At 42.8% G+C, this 12,760-nt stretch overlaps 1 protein-coding gene across 1 annotated transcript in view; it reads right to left on the reverse strand.

Moving 5' to 3' along the window:
• Positions 1-12,347, reverse strand: part of LOC126106114 (homeobox protein H2.0-like) — a 107,137-nt gene extending 94,790 nt beyond the window's left edge. The window contains exon 1 of the mRNA XM_049912360.1: positions 12,152-12,347. Coding sequence (XP_049768317.1) covers positions 12,152-12,347 — 196 coding nt within the window. The remainder of the gene's footprint in view (positions 1-12,151) is intronic.
• Between the last annotated feature and the right edge of the window lie 413 nt (positions 12,348-12,760).

Here is a 12,760-nt window from a genome sequence, read left to right on the forward strand (position 1 = left end):
TCTGTTCGAGTTACTTTGTATTTCGTCTGCATGTTTGCCATAAAACCTCCTCTGCCTCTTTCATGGCTATCAGAAAATATGCAGATTTCTCCTTTCTTCTGTTCGAGTTACGGTTAGAACCGTTTCAAGCGCGCGAATGCGTTCGAGTGCGACTTTTTCGCAGTTGCGTTGGTCTCTGACTGCCCATTAGCTGTTCGAGCTGCGGCCAACACGTGTTTGCACAGTAGAAACACTTTGATGACGGTTTCGACAATTCGTCGTACCCTCTTGTCAAACAATTTCCCACCATAACTAAAACTAATAATAAAATATACCGATACAGGTGAAATGAATGTCTAATTCGGGAGAAATTGGGTCATGATTGTTAATTTCGGAACAAACAAGTTGTAACAACACTATTGTACATATAATAAATTTTTTCTTCTGAATTTCGATAAATTAGTATAATCGGTGTTCCGATTTCATTTCTTTTTTGTTTCAAGCCATTATGTTAAAGAAACTGTAAACAATTTTCGATATGAATGTTAATGTTTATGTCAAATTTCAAGCAATGTTGTAATCAAAGTAAGGTGTAACTAATGTTGGAACTATTGTAAGATGTTAAAGTTGTAATTGTGCGCCAGGTCCATACGTAGGCAATGTATTAGAATATGTAGAACGCAAAACCTTTGGTGAATACCCGGTCTGTAGGGGAGCGGTAAAAGGTGGAGGTAGGCGAGCGCGGGAAAATGCACACGGGCGCTGTACGGCATAACGGGCTCAGCAGTAGTAGTCGGAGTTGGGCATCGGTCTGAGAAACACGTTCTGGATCGAGGAGGCTCTCCTGGAAAACGTGATTTCGTTGAGCCTCGGATGAGCCGTTACCGACGCCTATACAGCATGGCAATATTCCATAGGCACTAAACGGAAAAGTATTGCGACGGCAAGAAGAAGCAAAGTGCCGATACATCAAGAGCCATTGCTGTGATTGTATGTGTGCTCTGTGCCTCGCCATCTTGCCGCCCGCCACCGCCACATCGATACAAACAGGTTGAAACTTTTAGTACTGTATTCGTGTGGACCAGTGTTACTTTTGTTCCATACTGTTCAATAACAACTTAAATTTTACCAGAACTGTTCTATCATTTAATTATCCTCACAACTAACCTAGACAGGGTCCTTTCCACATGTTGTGCAATCCGAGTGTCCCGAGATGAAGATTTAAAGTTTATGTTAATAATAATTACCTGCAGACCTATCTATGTTAGAATGATGTTTAAAGAACCTTTTTGTTAATGAATATATCGGTAAATAACAAAGGTCTGACTAAATTGGAAGATAATTTTGAAATTGTTTTTGTAATGAAGTTTAATTATTTGAGACAAAAATAATGGTAGTTAAATGAGCAGGAAATAAGACGAAAAGAGTAGTAACTCATATATTGGAAATCTTGAGTGCTTAACGACTTCAATAATCAAAATTTCAATACAGTGATCATAACAGTTTTAGGGTCCGCCCCCTTTTTCTTTTCTATTCAGTTGAATTCCGAAATGCATTGAACTGATTTGACCCGCATAGATAAAGTCAATATAAAACCAAAATTTATCAGTGTTTTACCTGTTTCAAAATTGACATTGTATGTGTGTTTCGAAAGTACTATTTCTAGGGTAAGCTATGCCCGATCTTAATCAGATCAATAGACAGTACGAAGTTTGTAGTAAACATTATAGTGTATTGTTGTGTATTTATGGCTTGTCCACATTATTACAGAAAGTGAAATTATAAGTTCAGTAGATTTTCTGGTTCAAAAAATTTACCATATTATGCAGTGTTATTACGTGTTGTTTTGTACATCAACTTGTACAGGAAAGAAACTTAGTTAATGCCTAATTAGGCTGGCGACCGTATTATTAACAATTTGGTAACATCTGCTGTGTTGTTTCTTGTTCGTCCTAACGAGTGGTTACACTCCGAAATTGCTTGACGTATCATTGTTTTTACTGAGTGGGTGTACGTCCGATTAGTCTCCATTCAGGTACACGCGGTCAACATATGTACCAAAATCCTTTCTTATAAGGTGAAGCCCGTCAACTTACCATAGTACAGGCTTTAAGAGTATCGTACGCCCGAGCGTAGTGTTACAAAGTGTTTGAAAAAATTCTGGACTGTCCCGAAAAAAACGGGACGGATGGTCACCTTAATATTTACAATGTGCAGCAGATATTTTTATAGGCCACTACGCCAATGTTTTTTCCGTCGATATATCGATAATGATTTTTTAAATATTGTTATATCGGATTCCCGATATTTTTAAAAAGATCAACAGTCGTAGTTCAAAGCCCACTTAGTGAGACTTCGATAATACTTTTTTGTGTCTCGAGCCGTCAAAAGCTTCAGGCTTGATCAGCCAGAGCTCGTATAGGGATCAATTTCGGCATGTTAGAAGATGTTCCATGTTTTCTATTTCTTCCTGTCATCATGTTCTAATAGGCTCCACTTTATGAGTTTAATTTTTAGAGTAGCTACAGCAGTGCTAATACGGCTTACCATTTTTTATGACTTTTAGTTTAACTCAGTACCACTTGGTGGATGTTCTGAAATACGGTTGCCAACAGGGGGGTTCATCCAAGGTCTAACTGAGGAACCGATATAGCAAATCATTCTAAAACTAGTATTAGCACTGTGACGTCTGAAACACAAGCAACGGTTGTAAAGCTCTGAGGCAAAATCCTACAGAACTTCAAGTCGTAAATGAATTATTAACAAAGCAGTTTTTGTGTCAGTTCCTTAGAAAACCAAAGTCTTATTTACCAAGATCAGTGGCTACCGATTCAGACGCTGAGAACAGATGCTGGTTTTATGTAACAGGTAATGAACTGAAGGTGCCCTGTGGTTTCTGCGTCCTAACGTAACTCACACGAAACCATTCCATACAAGACAATTGGCCAGAAAGAAATAATAACTGAGACTTCGTCATTCGAGCTCAGAGTGTCAGAACAGTTCTTAAGGAATGTAGCGCTCACTGTCTGTGCTTGCGAGGGAGGACCAAGCAAAGCAGAAAATCCACAGAGGCTTCAGGCCAGAATCTAAGGAAGTCGGAACCTTTTCCAGCGGAAATGAACGCCGACTGAAAAGAAAACTGCTCCCTCTAGGTCAGTCGTCGCCAAATTTTTTTAGCTTAATGGTGGTATTACACTATAATACAGGGTGTGCCAAAAAGAATGACCCAATTTTAAAAAGAATTATTTATTAGGAAGAAGGGCTTGTTGTTGTTGTTGTGGTCTTCAGTCCTGAGACTGGTTTGATGCAGCTCTCCATGCTACCTATCCTGTGCAAGCTTCTTCATCTCCCAGTACCTACTGCAACCTACATCCTTCTGAATCTGCTTAGTGTATTCATCTCTTGGTCTCCCCCTACGATTTTTACCCTCCACGCTGCCCTCCAATACTAAATTGGTGATCCCTTGATGCCTCAGAACATGTCCTACCAACCGATCCCTTCTTTTGGTCAAGCTGTGCCACAAACTTCTCTTCTTCCCAATCCTATTCAATACTTCCTCATTAGTTATGTGATCTACCCATCTAATCTTCAGCATTCTTCTGTAGCACCACATTTCGAAAGCTTCTATTCTCTTCTTGTCCAAACTATTTATCGTCCATGTTTCACTTCCATACATGGCTACACTCCATACTAATACTTTCAGAAACGACTTCCTGAAACTTAAATCTATACTCGATGTTAACAAATTTCTCTTCTTCAGAAACGCTTTCCTTGCCATTGCCAGTCTACATTTTATATCCTCTCTACTTCGACCATCATCAGTTATTTTGCTCCCCAAATAGGAAAACTCCTTTACTACTTTAAGTGTCTCATTTCCTAATCTAATTCCCTCAGCATCACCCGAGTTAATTCGACTACATTCCATTATCCTCGTTTTGCTTTTGTTGATGTTCATCTTATATTCTCCCTTCAAGGTACCATCCATTCCGTTCAACTGCTCTTCCAAGTCCTTTGCTGTCTCTGACAGAATTACAATGTCATCGGCGAAACTCAAAGTTTTTATTTCTTCTCCATGGATTTTAATACCTACTCCGAATTTTTCTTTTGTTTCCTTTACTGCTTCCTCAATATACAGATTGAATAACATCGGGGAGAGGCTACAACCCTGTCTTACTCCCTTCCCAACCGCTGCTTCCCTTTCATGTCCCTCGACTCTTATAACTGCCATCTGGTTTCTATACAAATTGTAAATAGCGTTTCGCTCCCTGTATTTTACCCCTGCCACCTTTAGAATTTGAAAGAGAGTATTCCAGTTAACATTGTCAAAAGCTTTCTCTAAGTCTACAAATGCTAGAAACGAGCCTTTTCCAGCGGAAATGAACGCTGACTGAAAAGAAAACTGCTCCCTCTAGGCAAGTCGTCGCCAAATTTTTTTACCTTAATGGTGGTATTACACTATAATACAGGGTGTGCCAAAAAGAATGACCCGATTTTAAACAGAATTATTTATTAGGAAGAAGGGCTTAATACCAACAAATTGCATACTAAATTAATCAGAAAAAGACTGAAGTTTATAAAAATCCATCATAAACGTCCAATATGTCCTCCACTTGCTGCACGGACGAGATCTAGCCGATAGCCGAATTCATCCCAAACTGAGCGTAAGGTGTCTTCCGTCACTGAAGCTACAGCAGCTGTTATTCTGGTTTTTAGTTCATCAATGTCACGAGGTAAAGGAGGAACGTAAAGACATTGTTTAACATGTCCCCACAGGAAGAAATCACATGGTGTTAAGTCAGAGGACCTAGGCGGCCAAGAGTGTAAAGCCTGGTCTCGCGGTCCTGTACGCCCTACCCAACGTTGAGGCACGCTGGCATTGAGGAAACTGAACACGTTGTTGTGCCAGTGCGGTGGTGCTCCATCTTGCTGATAGATCAAATTGTGAAAGTTGTGGAATAACCAGCTGTGTGGCTGGATTGAAGAGTTTTTAGCAAACAGAACACAGCATGTTGTTATCAATGAACAGACGTCTACAGACGTTAAAGTAACCTCTGGCGTGCCACAGGGGAGTGTTATGGGACCATTGCTTTTCACAATATATATAAATGACCTAGTAGATAGTGTCCGAAGTTCCATGCGGTTAAAGGCGCTGCAGCCTGGAACCGCGAGACCGCTACGGTCGCAGGTTCGAATCCTGCCTCGGGCATGGATGTTTGTGATGTCATTAGGTTAGTTAGGTTTAACTAGTTCTAAGTTCTAGGGGACTAATGACCTCAGCAGTTGAGTCCCATAGTGCTCAGAACCATTTGAACCATTTTTGACCTAGTAGATAGTGTCGGAAGTTCCATGCGGCTTTTCGCGGATGATGCTGTAGTATACAGAGAAGTTGCAGCATTAGAAAAGTGTAGCGAAATGCAGGAAGATCTGCAGCGGATAGGCACTTGGTGCAGGGAGTGGCAACTGACCCTTAACATAGACAAATGTAATGTATTGCGAATACATAGAAAGAAGGATCCTTTATTGTATGATTACATGATAACGGAACAAACACTGGTAGCAGTTACTTCTGTAAAATATCTGGGAGTATGCGTGCAGAACGATTTGAAGTGGAATGATCATATAAAAGTAACTGTTGGTAAGGCGGGTACCAGGTTGAGATTCATTGGGAGAGTCCTTAGAAAATGTAGTCCATCAACAAAGGAGGTGGCTTACAAAACACTCGTTCGACCTATACTTGAGTATTGCTCATCAGTGTGGGATCCGTACCAGATCGGGTTGACGGAGGAGATAGAGAAGATCCAAAGAAGAGCGGCGCGTTTCGTCACAGGGTTATTTGGTAACCGTGATAGCGTTACGGAGATGTTTAGCAAACTCAAGTGGCAGACTCTGCAAGAGAGGCGCTCTGCATCGCGGTGTAGCTTGCTCGCCAGGTTTCGAGAAGGTGCGTTTCTGGATGAGGTATCGAATATTTGCTTCCCCGTTTATACCTCCCGAGGAGATCAAGAATGTAAAATTAGAGAGATTCGAGCGCGCACGGAGGCTTTCAGACAGTCGTTCTTCCCGCGAACCATACGCGACTGGAACAGGAAAGGGAGGTAATGACAGTGGCACGTAAAGTGCCCTCCGCCACACACCGTTGGGTGGCTTGCGGAGTATAAATGTAGATGTAGAACCAGTTCTGTGGCATTGCAAGATATGATTGTTCTGTTACGGTTTCTTTCTCAAAAAAGTTGGGTCCATAAACCTTGGTTTGGGAAACAGCAGAAAAAACATTCACTTTTGGTGAATCACATTCGTGCTCGTTTCATGAGGATTTTCGCGCCCGCATATACGCACATATGATGGTGAACCTTACCGCTAATATGGAATATCAACCGTGACATAGTGTTATCTTCCATGTCCTCTAGAGTAGCATTGCTGATGTCCACTCGCTTCACTTTGTCAGTATCTCGAAGAGCTTGTACCAGTTGTAATTAGTATTGTTTGAGGGCTAAACGACGCTGTAACACACGCCATACTGTCAGGCGCGATAACGCAAGTTGTCCGCAGCTCGTAGTCGTGCGGTAGCGTTCTCGCTTCCCACGCACGGGATCCCGGGTTCGATTCCCGGCGGGGTCAGGGATTTTCTCTGCCTCGTGATGACTGGGTGTTGTGTGCTGTCCTTAGTTTAGATAGGTTTAAGTAGTTCTAAGTTCTAGGGGACTGATGACCATAGATGTTAAGTCCCATAGTGCTCAGAGCCATTTTTTTGATAACGCAAGTTCTGGGCTAGCACGACGCGTAGACTTGCGGGGCCTCCGCTCAAATGCTCGTCGCATTTGTTCCACTGTTTGTTGAGGAACGCTTGGCTGGCCAGGACTTTTGCCTTTACAGAGGCACCTTGTTTCTTCAAACTGTTTATACTACCACCGAATGATCTCTGGTGATGGTGGTTTAGCACGAAATCGAATATGAAACGCCCGTTGAACTGCGATCACTGATTGAGTTCGACTAAACTCAGTAACACAAGACGCCTTCTGTTGCGTGGACGCCATATTGCGCGAGACTGGCTGCACGCTACAGGTCAGCGCTCGTAGCAACGTCTAGCGGATTTTTTCTGAAACTCTAGACCATGCCGATTACATCTGGCGCTGTTTCATTTACCTAGTGACATTTGTCTCAATATTATTACAACTTACAATCATGTATATTTATTGACAGTGTAATAGGGAACATTGACAAATCTCGTCTTTCGTCAAAGAGATATGATCAAATCCAGAGCCTCGCCGTAAATTTGGTCATAACAGTTGCTCGACTTCCTGTTAACTGCAATGTGAAATGTAACCGCATGGAGCGCTGCTATCGCTACATCTATTTGGCGTGTCTGTAGTGTGTTTGTAAACATGGCTTCAAAATTGGTGTGTGTCTTTGACTTTTTTTAATGACCTTGTTTCGACTGGGGTGGTGTTGAGCAAGGGGCTCAATGCGTGCTATTAATCGTGTGCTGATGGGGAGGTGGAGTATGCTGCAGGCGACTTTGTGTCCACAATTACAGCTGCAGCCATCCACCTCTGCATCTGGGAGCATCCAAGCAGATCGTCACCAAGCCGGAGTAGAGAGAGTTGGTAACACTCGAAAACAATTTTTTTAGTTTTCCATTCTACTTTGTTTATTTTTGAACTCTGCATGCCAGAAGTTAAAAAGTACTTCTTATTAATTTTGTACTTTCCAGAATGAGATTTTCACTCTGCAGCGGAGTGTGCGCTGATATGAAACTTCCTGGCAGATTAAAACTGTGTGCCCGACCGAGACTCGAACTCGGAACCTTTGCCTTTCGCGGGCAAGTGCTCTACCAACTGAGCTACCGAAGCACGACTCACGCCCCGTACTCACAGGAGAGCTTCTGTAAAGTTTGGAAGGTAGGAGACGAGGTACTGGCAGAAGTAAAGCTGTGAGTACCGGGCGTGAGTCGTGCTTCGGTAGCTCAGTTGGTTGCCGGCACGGTAGCTCAGCGTGTTCGGTCAGAGGGTTACTTACCCTCTGTAATAAAAAAACTGAGTGAACGAATTAACGATCACCTGAACCAGTGTCATCGGACGTTCGCCACGAACAAATTCAACGAACAATAAAAAAAAAAAAAAAGTTGGTAGAGCACTTGTCTGCGAAAGGCAAAGATCCCGAGTTCGAGTCTCGGTCGGGCACACAGTTTTAATCTGCCAGGAAGTTTCAATTTTGTACTTGTTGGAACACTAATTCTGTTAATTAAATTATTCAAAAATAGAAATTGTTCTTATTGCCCGAATTGAACTCTGCATGCCACAAGTTAAACAGTACTTTTTATTAATTTTGTAGTTGTTGGAACACTAATTCTGTTAATTAAATTATTCAAAAATAGAAATTGTTCTTATTGCCCGAATAGTGTATAAAACATTTATTTACTTTCAGATATTCCTCCTTCAGTGCTTTATAAATCACTCCACACATTTCTGGAATTATTTTGGTTAATATGGTCTGTGTTATTCGAGTGATGTGTTATAAACTAGAGTAGCTCTCTCCTGTCTCAAGAAATGCAGTGTTATGGCGAGCCTGTCTTTTGAACATATAGCATTTATCAAGTGAGTATTGTGTTTTGTAATATGAGAAGCCACTTACGGAGCCAATACGAATGGATGAGAGTGCATTTCGATAAGTAATTTATATATGATTTGACATCCTCCACTTGCAGCTCTCGTAACAGACACTGCTGCATGTTTTTATTACCTGGACCTAAAACCCACGGCTACAGCCAAGTATGTTTCCCTTTTTGCTCCGCTTCTCTTCCAAATGCACACACAATGCAACTGTGGTACAAACAACTCCAGCGCATAGTAACAAATTGTTTTTGTAGCCCATTTTGAACTTAGAAGAAAAATTTGATGACACTGTAAAACCCCTTTTTAGCGTCACGTCAAAGATATTTGTCACAGAGATTTGACGAATACCGGCCTAAGAGCAGAAATTGCCATTGTAGGGCGATACCTAAGGCCACATAGGAAGGAGGGAGGGGGGGGGGGGGCGCGGGGAGTAAAGCGACCACTGAAAGAGAAATTTGGTTTTCAGTAAACGATGGTTATTGCTAGAAGACTAAAACTTACATATTTGAATCTAATATTTATTAGTGAAACGAAAAAAAAATTGAACCTACAAGAATTTTTCTGATGTATTACACAGAGACCAATTTTCCGTATCGAAGCGGATACTTTGGCCAGTGCCATTGCAAATGGATTCCATTCAGTTTTTCTGATTCGCGGACATATTTTCTAACCGTCTTGATGCCCCAGTATCTGAAACAATACCAAGCGGCTGCAGCAGACCGTTTTCAATCAGAATTTTGTATTAGGCCAGATACAACAAAACAGAGACAGTTTTAAGTGATGTAATTCAAGTAATTTATAACTGTTACAAAGGGACTGAATCGCGAATGATAGAAGTCAGTGTTATGTGTTGTGTTAAGCGTGTTTTTGGAAGTAACTGACTCTTCCAGAATGAGATTTTCATTCTGCAGCGGAGTGTGCGCTGATATGAAACTTTCTGGCAGATTAAAACTGTGTGCCGGACCGAGACTCGAACTCGAGACCTATGCCTTTCGCGGGCAAGTGCTCTACCAACTGAGCTACCCAAGCACGACTCACGACCTGCCCTCACAGCTTCAGGAGTGCTAGTTCTGCAAGGTTCACAGAAGAGCTTCTGTGAAGTTTGGAAGGCAGGGGACGAGGTGCTGGCAGAACTGAAGATGTGGGGACGGGGCGTGAGTCGTGCTTGGGTTGCTCAGTTGTAGAGCACTTGCCCGCGAAAGGCAAAAGGTCCCGAGTTCGAGTCTCGGTCCGGCACACAGTTTTAATGTGCCAGGAAATAACTGACTCTTATTGAGGAGAACACCTAGGCCACTTTTCGCGACTGGACGTAAAGTCGGCGTTAGTGGTTCACAGAAGATACTATCAAATTGAAATAAATAAGAAGGAACTACATTTTGTACTCGAAAAGAAGTTGTTTACACATTTGTATTGTAAAAAATTATTACCATCCATGCAAGTGAGGCAACAAGAATATTACAAATGACTTATCTTACATCAGTTTTTACTAACAAATAACGGAACAAGCTTCCTCCGTCAGTCTTACTGACACAATGGTGGTGTACCTTTATTAGATGTAGTGCGAACATTTCTCGGCAGAGAGCAGCGCCGTTCAGGGAAAAAGATAACTGAATGTCACTTTTCTCGTCCTGGCCACTTTACCACTCCTTCCCCAACAGATCTACTATTAACTGGCAACTCAGATGAATTAGTATTTTATATTACACTACTGGCCACCAGGAAGAAATGCAGATGATAAACGGGTATTCATTGGACAAATATATTATACTAGAACTGACACGTGATTACATTTTCACGCAATATGGTGCATAGATCCTAAGAAATCAGTACCCAGAACAACCACCTCTGGCCGTAATGACGGTCATGATACGCCTGGGCATTGAGTCAAACAGAGCTTGGATGGCGTGTACAGGTACAGCTGCCCATGCAGCTTCAACACGATACCACAGTTCATCAAGAGTAGTGACTGGCGTATTGTGACGAGCCAGTTGCTCGGCCACCATTGACCAGACGTTTTCAATTGGTGAGAGATTTGGAGAATGTGCTAGCCAGGGCAGTAGTCGAACATTTTCTGTATCCAGAAAGGCCCGTACAGGACCTGCAATATGCGATCGTGCATTATCCTGCTGAAATGTACCGTTTCGCAGCTGATATCAGGAAAGTTTCCAAACGATTTCTCATACACAAACAGTAGTTGACCGGCGTTGCCTGATGAAACGTTGTTGTGATGCCTCGTGTAAGGAGGAGAAATGCGTACCATCACGTTTCCCACTTTGATAAAGGTCGGATTGTAGCCTATCGCGATTGCGGTTTATCGTATCGCGACATTGCTGCTTGCGTTGGTCGAGATCCAATGACTGTAAGCAGAATGTGGAATCAGTGGGTTTAGGAGGGTAATACGGAATGCCGTGCTGGATCCCAACGGCCTCGTATCACTAGCAGTCGAGATGACAGGCATCTTATCCGCACGGCTGTAACGGATCGTGCAGCCACGTCTCGATTCCTGTGTCAACAGATGGGGACGTTTGCAAAACAACCATCTGCACGAATAGTTCGACGACGTTTGCAGCAGCACGGACTATCAGCTCGGAGACCATGGCTGCGGTTACCCTTGACGCTGCATCACAGACAGGAGCGCCTGCGATGGTGTACTCGACGACGAACCTGGGTGCACGAATGGCAAAACGTAATTTTTTCGGATGAATCCAGGTTCTCTTTACAGCATCATGATATCCGCAACCGTGTTTGGCGACATCGCGGTGAACGCACATTGGAAGCTTGTATTCGTCTTCGCCATACTGGCGTATCACCTAGCGTGATGGTGTGGGGTGCCATTAGTTACACGTCTCGGTCACCTCATGTTCGCGTTGACGGCAGTTTGAACAGTGGACGCTACATTTCAGATGTGTTACGTCCCGTGGCTCTACCCTTCATTCGATCCATGCAAAACCTTACATTTCAGCAGGATAATGCACGACCGCATGTTCCTGTACGGGCCGTTTTGGATACATAAAATGTTCGACTGTTGCCCTGTCCAGCACATTCTCCAGATCTCTCACCAATTGAAAACGTCTGGTCAATAGTGGCCGAGCAACTGGCTCGTCGCAATATGCCAGACACTACTCTTGATTAACTGTGGTATCGTGTTGAAGTTGCATGGGCAGCTGTACCTTTACACGCCATCCAAGCTCTGTTGGACTCAATGGCCAGGCGTATGAAGGCCGTTATTACGGCCAGAGGTGGTTGTTCTGGGTACCGATTTCTCAGGATCTATGCACCCAAATTGCGTGAAAATGTAATCACATATTAGTTGTAGTATAATATACTTGTCCAATGAATGCTCTTATCATCTGCATTTCTTCTTGGTGTAGCAATTTTTATGGCCAGTAGTGTATGTGTGAACGATTATGGCATTATAAATCTTTAGAGTAAGTACATTGCTTCACGTTTCGTAAATAATCATTTACATGTGAGAACGAAAATACATGGTAAAATTATAGTATTCTTATGAGAAACCTGTTCTCAAACAATGGTATGCGAACGCGTCAGTCAGTACTCACTGTTGGTGTAGGGCCGTATGGGGCGCGGGCTGTGCACCGTGTACGTCTGCTGCTGATGCTGATGTTGGTGCTGACGCTGATGCTGATGCTGGTGGCGGTGTTGATGTTGATGCTGGTGCGCGGCGTCGCTGAGGCGGCAGCACCTCAGCAGCGAGCTGACGCACTCCGCGCACGGCACGGGGAAACCTGCGGGCATTCATTTAGTTGTATCCGATTGTCGCCCACCACCCATACTACAATAACGTACCTCCTACAAGGCAAATCGTATGTTTTTCCACTACTGTCATTTCAACTCTGGTTTACCAGGGGTAGTAATAAGGTTGATGTTATCACATCAAAGAAATGAAATTGTTGCTATTGTTTTTATGGTCTTCAGTACAGAGATGCAGCTCTCCAAGCTACTCTATCCTGTGCTAGCCTCTTCGTCTCCGAATAATTACATCCTTCTGAATTCGCTTACTGTATTCATCTCTTGGTCTCCCTCTACAATTTTAAGCCCTCCCCCATTTCCCTCCAGTACTATAATGGTTTAAAGGTCTCTGTGAAGTCGTTTCATAAGACGCTTGTCGAATTCTGTACAACTTATTCACTTTACTACCTGATTTTAGC

The sequence above is a fragment of the Schistocerca cancellata genome, chromosome 10 (genome assembly GCF_023864275.1).
Source record: "Schistocerca cancellata isolate TAMUIC-IGC-003103 chromosome 10, iqSchCanc2.1, whole genome shotgun sequence".
Lineage (NCBI taxonomy): Eukaryota > Metazoa > Arthropoda > Insecta > Orthoptera > Acrididae > Schistocerca > Schistocerca cancellata.